Raw genomic sequence first — 12,718 nt, 5'->3', positions numbered from 1 at the left:
AAAGAGAGGAATGAGTCCCAAGGTTGGAAATCTCTCTAAGGAGCATCCCAGTAGAGATTTCCCCTTCAGTCTCATTAGCCAGAATTGCACTGCTCTTCCTGACTACACCAACCTCTGCTATGGGAAATGACTGTGGGTGGGAGCCAGGATCTCCCTCCACCTACATGGTTATGAGGCTGGGCTGGGGAAGGTAGATTTGTAGTGTAGGCAACAAACTGAATCACCTTTAGGAACCCAGAAGTTAGTTCAGAAGAAAGCTTTGGGAGGGCAAGAGTTTAGTCTGAAAGGAAAGCAGAAAGCAGATACAACCTTGTATGTTATGTCAGAGGCTTATGGGATGGCATCATTACTGAAAGAATTAAAAAATTACATAGGTCTGCAAAAAGCCTCATTTTTAACAAGGTGGGATCCACAGTTAAAGTAAATCAGAAAGAGGTATTTACAAAACTGGAAATTGGTCTTGTATAATATGGATCCTTGTATATAATACACACTCACACAAACAAATAAGCCACTTTTTTTGTTGTGGTTCCTAATTGAGGCTAGGAAGTTAATTTGGAGACAAAAGACAATTCATTTTAAAATAGAGCAAGATAGTGTTAATTGTGTCAAATGGTTATTCTCTAAGAGAATATTTCTGATAATTGAATAATTAATTCATCCATCACAGAACTCTTTAAGGGAAAATAAATAAACTGGGGAGTAAAAATAGAAATTTTGTTGTTATTTTAACAATTTCAGAGTTTTTCATGGCAAAGTCTTGGCAACTGAGTTAGAAAATAGCCCCCTCTAGTGACCAAAAATCAACTAATTGGTCACAAGAGCAAAAACGAAGCAAATTTTAAGAAAGCAGTTATGAAGTAGGAGGAAGCTGAAAAAACTGGAAATTGGCTGCCCCCTTCAGGATAATGTTGTCATTACACTTGTTTTAGAAATCCCTAGTTCCCAAAATCTTGAAAACACATCCTTAATTTTTTTGTGGTTAATGATTGTTGACTCTAATTTCCAAAGCACATTTATATTTGATTAATCCTATTGGAAAATTATTATTTTTTAAGAACTCTATTATTGGTTTTCTACATTTTTCTATATTTATAATACTGGGCTTTTACAACTTTCACAAAATGAAACAATCATAATAAACATTTTAACTCAATTTTCCTCAAATAGTATCAACTATAATTAGATAGCTAATTGAAGTAACATTTTTGAAGGCTAAGTGGGGATTTAGAAAGACAAATGAACCAGGAAATTAGGTATTCAAAGATGATTTCTAAAAATTGGACATTTCAAAATCAGCTGCCTTGAATATCACTTCCAAATTGCATGTACTATTTAAGATTATGGCATAGTGATGAATTATTATTTTAGGTAACTGTGACTGGTGGATAAAGTCCATACATGCTCAAGAGAGCATAAAGACAGCCATTTTTTGAAGATAGAAATGAAAATCTTAGTGAGAAAAATTCAGATTTTAGTTTACCTTTAATATCTGGGAATCTTTTGAGGCAAATCACTGATCAGCTTATTTGTATTCCTTCTCAGTCATATACAGAATGATTTTCTTTAAAAAAACACGTAACTTTGTAAAGGTAAAAGTAAATTTAATCTAAGGCTAAAATGAACTGAGTTTAAGATGAACTAATCTGTGGATTCAGTTCACCTAAATAACAACAGTAGGTTTTGTGCTTATTTGCTCTAACATTTATCAAGGGTTTTTTTTTTTTTTTATGAGCCAGGCATTGTGCTAAACACTCTTGACACATTATCTCATGCGATGTTTTTGTTACATAATTCACAGTTCACAGATAAGAGACTGAAGGCTTAAAAAGTTTAAGCACTGTGCCCAAGACTAAGTTGTGGAGTCAGACTTCACTCAGAGCTGGCGCATGGCCTCCTACGCACTGTGTTGAGAGCCAGGACTTGTATTTCTAGACTCACATACTCCAGTCCACGGCTTTTTAAACTGTATCCAGTTTGGTCGTGGGGATTCAGTTCAATCTGTGACAGCTGAATAAAGGGCACCCTTCCACATGATGAAATCCCCAAGTTGCTCAACAAAGACTTTGTTGTCAAGAGAGCCCACTGGGGTCAATTAAAGAATCAGAAGTAAAGGGGAGAAGAGTGTGGTGCATTGACTAGAGAGGGAAAGGCCCAAGATTTATTTTGGGAAGATTCTTCATAGTCTTCTAAAGTGAAGATTTAGACTTTCTAATAAATTCACTTTCTCTAAAATGTACCAATAAAATTGATAGTTGTACTCTTCAGCATTCAGAATCAAATTTTATTTTGGTTCAGTTCAGCCAAGGCTCTTTGGCTTTAGATCCGGTTTGGAAAGGAATAGAACAGTCTGTTCTCATCTGGACCAATCCTGGGAGATGCATCCTCATCTTAATTCATCTATAAGTCACATCACAGTATTTTCTGTTTCCTTGATTTCCCAGCCAAAGGCCCTTCTGGAGTAGAGCCATGCACAGAACAGGCACCAAGCTGATATTTGTTGATTGAGCAGACACAAAGAAATCTTAACTTATGAAGAGGAGTAAGCTAGATAAAGGAGAAAAATGATATTCCAAGGAGAGAGAACAATACATCCAGAAACAGGACAGATTGAATTGTTATGGGAACAAGTGGCTGAACATGGCTAGACATAAGGGTGCTGGATAGAAAAGCAGTGGCAGTTTAGACAAAGCCCACAAGCTTTGGTTTGAATTCTGGTTTACCTCTCACTGGCTGTGTGACTTTGGACAAGTCATATACCCCTCTGTATCTGCTTTATGAGATGTTAGAAAGATTAATTATTGCATAAAAAGTACTTAGAACAGTGCCTAAAACATAATAAATACTCAACAAATATGGCCTCCTACTATTACCAGGGGTGGGTTCTGGGGGGGGGGTGTCTTATAAAAAGGGTCCTTACATAATAAAATTGCTGCCTAATGCTATTTTTAGAACTCTTTGTTAGAATCTTGTCTCTTGGCTGGAGCAAACAGTCAATGCTAGGACTTATAGGGATTTCTTTCCAGAGACTCACCAATGGATCAGATATCAGTAGGTTTGTAAGAAGGGGGGAGATGTGTGTGGTTTGAATTTTATGAAGGTCATTCTGGTGTCCTGGATAGAGGATAGATCAAAGAGGAACATGAAACAAAGAAGGTATCTGATGATACAGGGAAAAGGAAAAGAGAAAAAAAGACAGTGCCACAGTTGTTTGTTTGTTTGTTTTTTACAGTTTGCATAGACCAGGTGCTGGCTCTCCATAGGTAGGAGACAAGAAAGTTACAGATGTTCACTAAAACAGGTGCATACCAGAACTAAACGTGTGCCAGATTTAGTGTTTTGGAAACAGAAAAAGAGCCTGTCACAAGTGTCTGTTGTGTCGTGTCGAGTGTCACAGTGACTAGACAAACATGGAGGAGGCCCACACCGTTAGGGATGGCTGGGGCAGAGTCAAGGAAGAAAGTTAAAAATCTGTGGCAAAAATCATGGAAGTTGTAAGCCATGGAAAGACTTATAAGAAGTGGGGAGAAAGTGTGTGGTTTGAATTTTAGAAAGGTCATTGAAGAGGAACAAGGTGAAGACAGGAGGTCCTTGAGGGGGAACTTTGAGGGGGTACTTGCAGTAACCCAGATGGAAAGAGATGGGACTTTAAGCTAACTCAGCCAGTGCCAGGAGACATGGAGAGTGGAGAGAGCAACAGGTGAGGGGAGAAGGGAGAATCCATAAGACCAGCCACCTGGGTCCCAGTTATCAGGCCTGGGCAATGGGGTGGGTAAAGATATCAGTTACTGAGAATGGCAAACCAGGAAAGAAGTGGCTGTAGAGGAAGGTGAGAGAGTTCAGTACACGATATCTTTGATTTTGGACGTACTGAGTTTGAAGAGAACAGCCAAGTACCTTTGCCAAGTAGGCAGTGGGCAAGTAGGCCTGCTGCTCTGGCCAGAGATTGGAACCCTTTGATAGGAACACTGCCAGTGTATTCAACAGAGCTGTCAATACTTCTGGAGTAAAGAACAACTTTTTTTGCCATTTGTTTAAGATGCTATCTATGCCTTGGTTATAGATATAAATATGAATCAAGATTTAACTAAGCTCCATCTAATAAAATGGTGAAATTTTGAAATTCTTTCTAGCAATTCAAAAGCATTATTATTTAATGTCAGACAGTAGTGACTGAAACAAAGACACGGCTGAAATCTGTACTTTGAGGATTTTATCAATTGGTCGTCTTTGCCATGTTCTGCTTTTGACCGAATTTAAATTATATGATTATTTAAATGTGCACCTCTGGGGATAGAGATCATCATATGTTTCTGTAATGTGTTTCTAGTTTTAAGCTTTTTAGTCCTTCAAAAATATTACTATAATTGTAATTTTTCAACCTTCTCGTGTAGGTATCTCTGATGACTATATCACACCTATGTTTAGTTTTTATAAAAGTATTGGGGAATTGAAAATGACTCAAGAAGAGTATGCTCTGCTTACGGCAATTGTTATCCTCTCTCCAGGTAATTTCAGTTGGCATTAAATTTTTATACCTTTTGTTTTTTTCCCTTGGCATAACAAGTAATAAAGTTTATTAAAGGAAATTTGGAAAACACAGAAACACAAAGGACAAATCAAATGCTCTGTAGTTCTACCATTCAAATAGAGCCATTGTTAACATTTTAGTGTATTTCTTAATCTTTTTTTCCCAAACATCACCCTTGTCATCCCGTGAATGCATGTTGAACATATACTATGTGCTAGACATTAGGGATATGATAAGATACAACTCCCATGGGGCTCACATTCTACTAGTACAAAGAAGATAATAAATGATGAAACTGATAAAAATAAATTTTCAGGAGATAGAAAATGCTTCCAAAAATGTAATGATGAGAATATAAGGAAACAAAGTGGTAGGATAATGATATTTTAAATAGTGGTCAGAGAAGTCTTTTCTAAGTGGTTGACATTTGAGCAGGGTTATAAATGAAATTATTAGCCAGGCGTGGTCGATGCACATCTGTAATTCCAGCAGCTCAGAAGGCTTAGGCAGGAGGATCACGAGTTCAATGTCTGCATCAGCAATTTAGTGAGGCCATAAGCAACTTAGCAAGATCCCATCTCAAAATAAAATATATAAAGGGCTAGGGATATTCCTTGGTGGGTAAGCATCACTAGTATTGAATAAATAAATAATAAATTATGTACTTCATATAATAATAATAATAGAGAACATATTATGCTTTTTTAAAGTTTACAGCTTGTCAATAGACCTTTTCCAAGCCATTCCAATTATTTTACAGTTGTATTGATTTACAATTGTAAGCTGTATGATTATATTGGTAAAAGTTTGTTATAATGTGTGCATAATAATCCATTGTATGGATGTACAATTACTAAATCTTTACCATATGTTTATATAGTGTGATGCTTCCGATTTTCTTGTCTTAAACAATATTGATACCTCTGTAGATAAAATTCACTTGTAAGTGTATTTGGGAGCAAGTAATGCCAGGATTGTGCCATGTTTAGGATTTGTAAAGCACACTTATAATGCTTGCCTTAAGCCTTTTTTTTTTTTTTTTTTTTTTTAGGGCTGGGGGCTAGAGTTGAGTTGATAGAGTGTTTGCCTCACATGCACAAGGCTCCCTGGGTTTAATCCCTAACACCACAAAGAAAAAAAATTATTAAGCCATTTTTATGCATGATATTGAGGCAGAAGCTAATTGCTCTTTTTTTAAAGCCATAAACAGTTAGTGAGAAAGAAAGAAAGAAAGGAAGAAAGAAAGAAAGAAAGAAAGAAAGAAAGAAAGAAAGAAAGAAAGGAAGAAAGAAAGAAAAACTGTTCTCTATTATTATTATTATATGAAGTACATAAGAATATCTATGGGTGTAATTTTAGGAGGGCAGAACCTCCTCCTAAAATTACACCCATAGATATTCTTTAACCCAGCAATTTCACCCCTGGGATTATACCCATCAGAAAGGGTACTTATATCTATCACATGGATTACCTTCAGGGGCTTTGGTGGGAGGGGACATTAAGGGGATTCTTGGGAGCATTAGATGTTCATATCTTGATGTACATGTGATTGCATGGGTGTATATTAATTTGTACATTTTGAGGGTACATGTGCATTTCCCAAAAGTTAACCTTGCTATAATATGCCAAATTAACGCTTTCCCACTTTTTAATTTTGTCACTTTATTTTAAACTCCAAAACAGATAGACAATACATAAAGGATAGAGAGGCAGTGGAGAAACTTCAGGAACCACTGCTCGATGTGTTACAAAAACTGTGCAAGATTCATCAGCCTGAAAATCCTCAGCATTTTGCCTGTCTTCTGGGTCGCCTGACGGAATTGCGGACATTCAACCATCACCACGCAGAGATGCTGATGTCATGGAGAGTGAACGATCACAAGTTCACCCCACTGCTCTGTGAAATCTGGGATGTGCAGTGTTGAGCTCCTTTCCCGGCCCTGTGATATAAATCTGATGTACGACTTCCCTTTATTTCATTTGTACCTGGTTTCACTCAAAAATCTTGATGAATATTTATGCAGTAATTATATAACTTCCACAGCTGTAAATATGAGGTTAGATAGAATTACTTCTCTATATTATATTTTACAAGGCTTCAGGGAATCCTACTTTCTAATTGGCATGCCCTGTTGCCTAATTAAATTGATTGTCACTTCTATTCTGTCTGTTGAACTGGGGGAAACCCCATTTTGCTCTTTCTCTTACTCTATTGCTTATACTTTGTTAAAGAGTTGTGTTCAATTTTAGCAATAAACTGAACATAATGGCAAAAGACTCTTCTCTGAGAACAAAATTTGACAAATATTTCTTTAAGTGATGTAAGACATCCTGTAGAACTGGGGGGGGGCGGTAATTTTTACAGAAAGATAAATCTTTATAACTAAATGGTCCTTTTCTCGAGCCTGGAGAAGTCATGGTGCACATTCTTTCATTTGCAATAGCCCTGAGATCATTTCATTTTCTTTGAAGTTCAAAGAGAATAGAATAGAGAAAAATTAATGATTTTCATGTAAAATATCCCCTCGAGGCATCCCTTTTCTCCCTAGTTACAGTCTTGACACTGCATTTACAAATTGAGAGCAGGCAGACAACTACAGTGAGGAAACATACCCTTATCTCTCTTAAAGTGCTCACTAGTGGCTCCAGTGTATACAATTAATCACTTTTGCATTTGTTTTGTTTTGCTATTTGAAAACACTCTTACAGCTGGGTGCACAGCTGTTGTATACTTCCCCCAAAGCAGGAATTAGTTCATTTCCTTCCTTCATTGTTCTATGGCTGCTTTCTTCTCCCCATTATTCTTTGGTGAATACAAAAACACACCTTCTATAAATGATGATCTTAAATCTTCCTTTTTCCTGAAGTCAGCCAAAATGGTGCTTGCTTAGCAAACAAAGAGTTTTTTTTTTTTTTTTGTATTAAAATACTAAAGCAACCCTGAAGTTCTAAAAATAAGTAGTCAGTGGAAAAGGGAGTGGATTCTATCTTGATACAACTAAGTGCATGCTTTTTTTTTTTTTTTTTTTTGGTAAAACTCCATGAGGGATACAAAAATGATTAAGACCCAGTAATCAACTGGAGGGAATGAACTGGGGTGCACAGGAAAGCGCTCTGTGGGCTTACCCAGTTGGGGAAAGTCTTGGAGGAGGTGGCATTTCCTTTAGGTTTCAAAGGATAGCCCTGGACTCCATGGCTAGGAGTCAAGGTGAAGGAAGGGCAGCCGCACCAGGAAGAAGGTGGGAATTATGCAGATTCCCCAGAAGACCAAAATTAATCTTTAGGACAATGGCAGGGAGCACCATTCCTTTCTAAACTTTAGCTTCACCTTTGTAAAGTGAAGATATCGACCTCCAGTGATTAAAGGGATATAGCTGATTAATGAAGAGGCAAGTGAGAATATAGGCGGGCCCATGGGGAGAGGGCTGGTGAGGAAAAGACACTTAAGACAAATAAATTTCTGAATGTCTCAAAGGGTAGATGCAGCTTTGGGGAACTGTGTGTGGTTTGGTGTCTCCAGATCACAAGGTATCTTTTGGGGGAAGGTGTGAGACATGGGGACTGTGAGGGTGCTGTGGACAGAGCTAGAAGCTTAATCCTGTAATCTGGATTTATTAAAATGATTATGACCTTATAATAGCAAACAATGATGCTTACCATATGGAAAACTAATTATGATACTATAAGAAATAGATATTTTGGGGCAAAGGTTGTGGCTCAGTGGCAGAGCACTTGCCTAGCATATGTGAGACACTGTATTTGATCCTAGCATCGCAGAAAAATAAACAGAATAAAGGAATGCTGTCCATCTACAACTACCAAAAACAAACAAACAAACAAAACCTATTTTGATTTTGATCCTGGTTCCTGACACAGAGCTTCAAAAACCCTTGGAAATCCCTGAGTGATAGAGTTAATAGAATAATCTTTTGATATTTGTAACAAGCTCCCTTTAACCATTCCTAGGTTTATTAATGAGGTGTCTCTTGGTGGGCCCCTAGATCACTTCAGGTTGGGTTGCAACTAGAGGAACCAACTGAATGATTAAAGAGTTGGAATTTTCAGCCCTAACCCCTGACTTCTGGGGAAAGAAGGGCTGAAGATAGGCTTTAAACACCCAAAGCCAATATTTAATAAATCATGCTTATGTAATGAAATCTCCTTAAACACCCCTAAACAATGAGATTTGGAAATTTAGGGGGTTGGTAAACACAGGGAAGTGCTCCTTCCCTCCCTCAGACCTTGTCCTGTGTATCTCTTCCATTTGGCTGTTCCTGAGAGGTATTCTTGATGATAAACTGGTCACAGGACTGAGATGTCTCCCCAAGTACTTTAACAAGCTATTGAACCCAATTGGTTGGTCAGAAGTATAAGTGTTAACCTGGGGTTTGTGGCTGATGTCTGAAGTGAGGGCCATCTTATTGTCCTGAGCCCTCGAACTGTGAGATTGGCACTAAGTCTGAGTAATTCATGTCAGAACTGAAATGAATTGAAGGACATCCAGTTGGTGTCAGGGCTGGTTGAAGGAAATTTGTGTCTGTGTATGTATAACTGTTTTTTTAGTTTTTTTTTTTTATTGTTGTTGTTATCAAGAATTAGAAACCAATTTCACTATTTCTTCTATAGTCAAATTTGTTTTCCCAGATATTTTTTCTTTTACAAAATTACAATTAGTTATTTTTTCCCTGTCATGAAAAGAATAAATTCAGTAAATGATTATATATCACAATAGGGTGTTAGGTGACTGTAGTGGGTTCTATTTTGAACATTCTTGGCTTGGTCATGTATTTTGGATGGATTGACTCCATTCCCAGCTCCGGAGTCAGAAATGTGACTCAAATAGGTATAATCAGAGCATCACACATCTTGGGCCACAGTGGTTGGTTTAGGATTGGGCATGTGACCCATTTAAAGAAAATGAGATCTTTTGCTTGGGATATTTTCGGGAGGCCAGCAGTGCGTGGCATTTTCCTGTCTCTGTGCTGTATTATTGTTCCAAATTCTTCACCCTCTTTCTGTCATAGAAGTTTATGCCCAGACCTTTGCCTTGTCAAATTTCAATGCCTCTCACCAGAGTAGGTAGAACACACATCATGCCTGCTGATGTTACGTTTGTCCTTGTGGCTTGCTTCAGGCAATGGAATGTGGGTGGAAGTGACAGTGTGCCAGTTCAGAGCTGAGGCCTTAGGAGACATCACATGTTTTTACTTGCTGCTCTTGTACTTCTGCCATCTGCTGTGAGAAGCATGCCCTGGATAGCTGCAAGTACTAGAATAAGAGTCAGAAGGTGTGTACCTAAACCTGAGCTATGGTTTGAAGCAGCATTTCCCCACTTCCATCATCAGCTAACTTGCAGATCTCCAAGCAAGATAAATCAATGGTTATTCTTATAAGCTACTGGAAATTGGGCATTGTTTTATATAGCATGGTCACAGCAAAAAACCTCACAAATGTATGCTAATTCTTTTCAGATCCATCCCCCTTTCCCCTTCTTTGCTGTGTTCATACTGGGAGGGAGAGTTAACCCCTAACAGGCTGCATTCCATAGGTTCGCCTGTCAACTGGCTTTGGCAGGTTCAATCAACAGAAAGTGTAAGGGACGACGGAGGAAGAGACCACCAAGAGACTGACTCATGCGACAGCAAAAGGGGGTTTATTCAAGATCCAGCATGCTGGGGCTCCGTGCTCACACAAGAAGGGATAGCAGCCCAGAGCCCCGAGCAGGGTTAAGCAGTGCTTAAGTACACTTTTTGGGGAGGGCGGGGGCTTTGCATACATCAGAGCAAATCATCATGAGCACAGGAAAATTGAACAACAACTCTCAAACATGATTAGTCCATTCATTGGCGAGAACAGGTCGGGCGGGGGTGATAGGTCAGTCCTAAAGCGGGGTATACCTTCAAACTGATTGGTTTAGGCCCTGAGGTGCCTACGTGCTGAGCTGCACTGGGCCCAAGTTGTTAAACAACTAAGTGGTCAGGGGGAATTCCTACACATATCTAATGGGCAGTCCCGGGAATTGTCTTAACAGCTATAGGAATTTCAGGTTCTGTGTGCAGTTCAGAAACTTTACAATACCTGGTCCTTTACATTTTAACTCAGGCTTTGCTGCTTAGAAGCTTTATAATACCTGGTCCTTTACATTTTAACTTCAGTTTCTTTTACCCTTTCAAAAGCACTGGTGAAAGATTGGAGGATGGGAACAAAAGGAAAGCCAAGGTATTTCTCCCTTGCTCTCTCAGATCACATCTCTCATGTGGCTCCCAGTCCTATTGGGCAAATCCTGCCCTAATGCCTATGGCACTGGCCTCTGAACTCCTCTTTTTGACCTCCAGGCCCTGGGACTGTAGTGGTTGGGTAACATGGCTCATATCTGGGTTATCTCATCTGCTTCTGTTTATCTTTGCAGCTTTTCCATTTCCTATAAAATCAAGTTCATGTTAAGTTTCCTCTTTTTGGAGTACCCAGAGTGATTTGTGTTTTCTAGCCTGAGCTTCACTCTTCAGAGCTACTTGCCTTTGAAGGTTAGATTTGAAGCTAAGAGAATGTGGAACTAGAACTTCTGGAAACCATCTGGTAACCAGAGGTTATCTGAGAATAAAACCAACGTGAGAAGTAGAATCAACAGAGACTGGATTCTAGTGATATTATTTGAACTCTTATATCAAACTGGGCCTGAAGTTAGAAAGTTCTATGCTAGCATTTTAGTTACACACCCCAGAACATCTCCTCCCCGGCTTGTTCCCTGGTAGAAATTTGATGCTGTTTAGATGATAAGCCAATTAGAGATAACATAGTTTCTGTGAAAGCCTGGCATGGGTCACACTGTTATTACTGTGACCACATCTCGTAGATGAAGTGGAGGAATGAATGGAGAGTGTATCTCAATGTAGTCATTCGTGCTCTGTTGTCGGACTTTCACATTTCTCTCCAGATATAGGCTGCACAGGTTTCCTAGGGCCCCCGTGTTACCACAAGTTGGGCAGCTTACAACAGGCATTTATTATTTCACAGTCCAGAGGCCAGAAATCTAAAGTCAAGGTGCCAACAGAATCTTCCCTTGCCTCTTCCAGGTTCTGATAGCTCCTGGCATCCCTTGGTTTACGGCTACATAATCCTAATCTCTGTGTCTGTCTGTGCATGGTTGGTATTTCTTCCTCCACCCTCATCAGGAACTCTCATTGTATTTGGGGCCCACCTTAATCCAGTAACATCTTTTCTCAATCTTTACCTTCACATCTATGAAGAACCTATTTCAAAACAAGTCATATTCTAAGGTTCCAGATGGACATGAATTTTGGGGCACATTATTCAACCCCTATACAGATTTAACACAATATTTTTGTTTTTAACCACAACTGTTGCTATCATAAAATTTCATATTGTTGAGCTACTTACACATACTATTTTAGTGTAAATGGATCTCAGTAGATTATCTGCTGAATGGATAGTTTAATTGTGCATAAATCAAGATCTCTATTACCCAAAGATTTCATCCAGTATGTCACACAGGCACAATCCATAAGCTGATATTCAATAATGTCAAAGCACTCAAAGCAATTTATATAGAAAGAGCAACAACAGTGACAAAATACAGGGAAAATGAACTAAGAATCCAATTAAAAGCAAAACAAAAATCAACTTCCAGAGAATATTTGAAGCCACAGAAGCACTCTTGTAGGACTTTCAATATCCAAGGCCTATATTATTTTTAGAGACACTTGCTGAGAGCAAGAGCCAAGTAGGAATGACACATGGCATTTTTGGTTGAAAGGTGACGCCAGCAAGCCATTGAGATGATAATGATTATGTTAAGATGTGCATTCAATTAGAGATTAGACCCCTGCTGCCCGCTTCAGCCTGCTACTTTGGAGCTCTCACAGGACTCCTGGAGAGTTCCCATTGGTTGGGGAAGTGCTGTAGGAGGGATTTCCCGAGGAGGGATTTGCTGTTGGTGTAGTGTGTCCCGGGAGAAGGCCGCGTGCAGGGCATTCGCAGGAGTTTTGGAAATAAAATTTGTTCCTGCTTGAGTGGCTCGTGATTTTGTGCCCAGCCAGACTGCAGCAGACACTTCTGTATTATAGAGTGTTTTATTCAGATGAATGATAATTCCTAATGTAATAATTAAAAAAATTTAGATTTCTAAACATGGTGCTTTCTTAAAATGGGGCACATCTTCACAACTAG

The 12,718-nt window shown here is 38.7% G+C and overlaps 1 protein-coding gene across 5 annotated transcripts in view; it reads left to right on the top strand.

Moving 5' to 3' along the window:
• The window catches only part of Nr1h4 (nuclear receptor subfamily 1 group H member 4), a 74,463-nt gene extending 67,657 nt beyond the window's left edge, over nt 1-6,806 (top strand). For all 5 annotated transcript variants that reach the window (XM_040279464.2, XM_040279458.2, XM_040279472.2 and 2 more), the window contains 2 exons: nt 4,395-4,508; nt 6,215-6,806. In XM_040279464.2, the coding sequence (XP_040135398.2) occupies nt 4,395-4,508; nt 6,215-6,456 (356 nt within the window). In that variant the 3' untranslated portion in view covers nt 6,457-6,806. The remainder of the gene's footprint in view (nt 1-4,394; nt 4,509-6,214) is intronic.
• Nucleotides 6,807-12,718: the final 5,912 nt, after the last annotated feature.

This window comes from Ictidomys tridecemlineatus, chromosome 6 (assembly GCF_052094955.1).
Source record: "Ictidomys tridecemlineatus isolate mIctTri1 chromosome 6, mIctTri1.hap1, whole genome shotgun sequence".
NCBI lineage: Eukaryota > Metazoa > Chordata > Mammalia > Rodentia > Sciuridae > Ictidomys > Ictidomys tridecemlineatus.
Note: the sequence above shows the minus strand (reverse complement) of the source record. Positions and strands in the feature narration are given on the sequence as shown.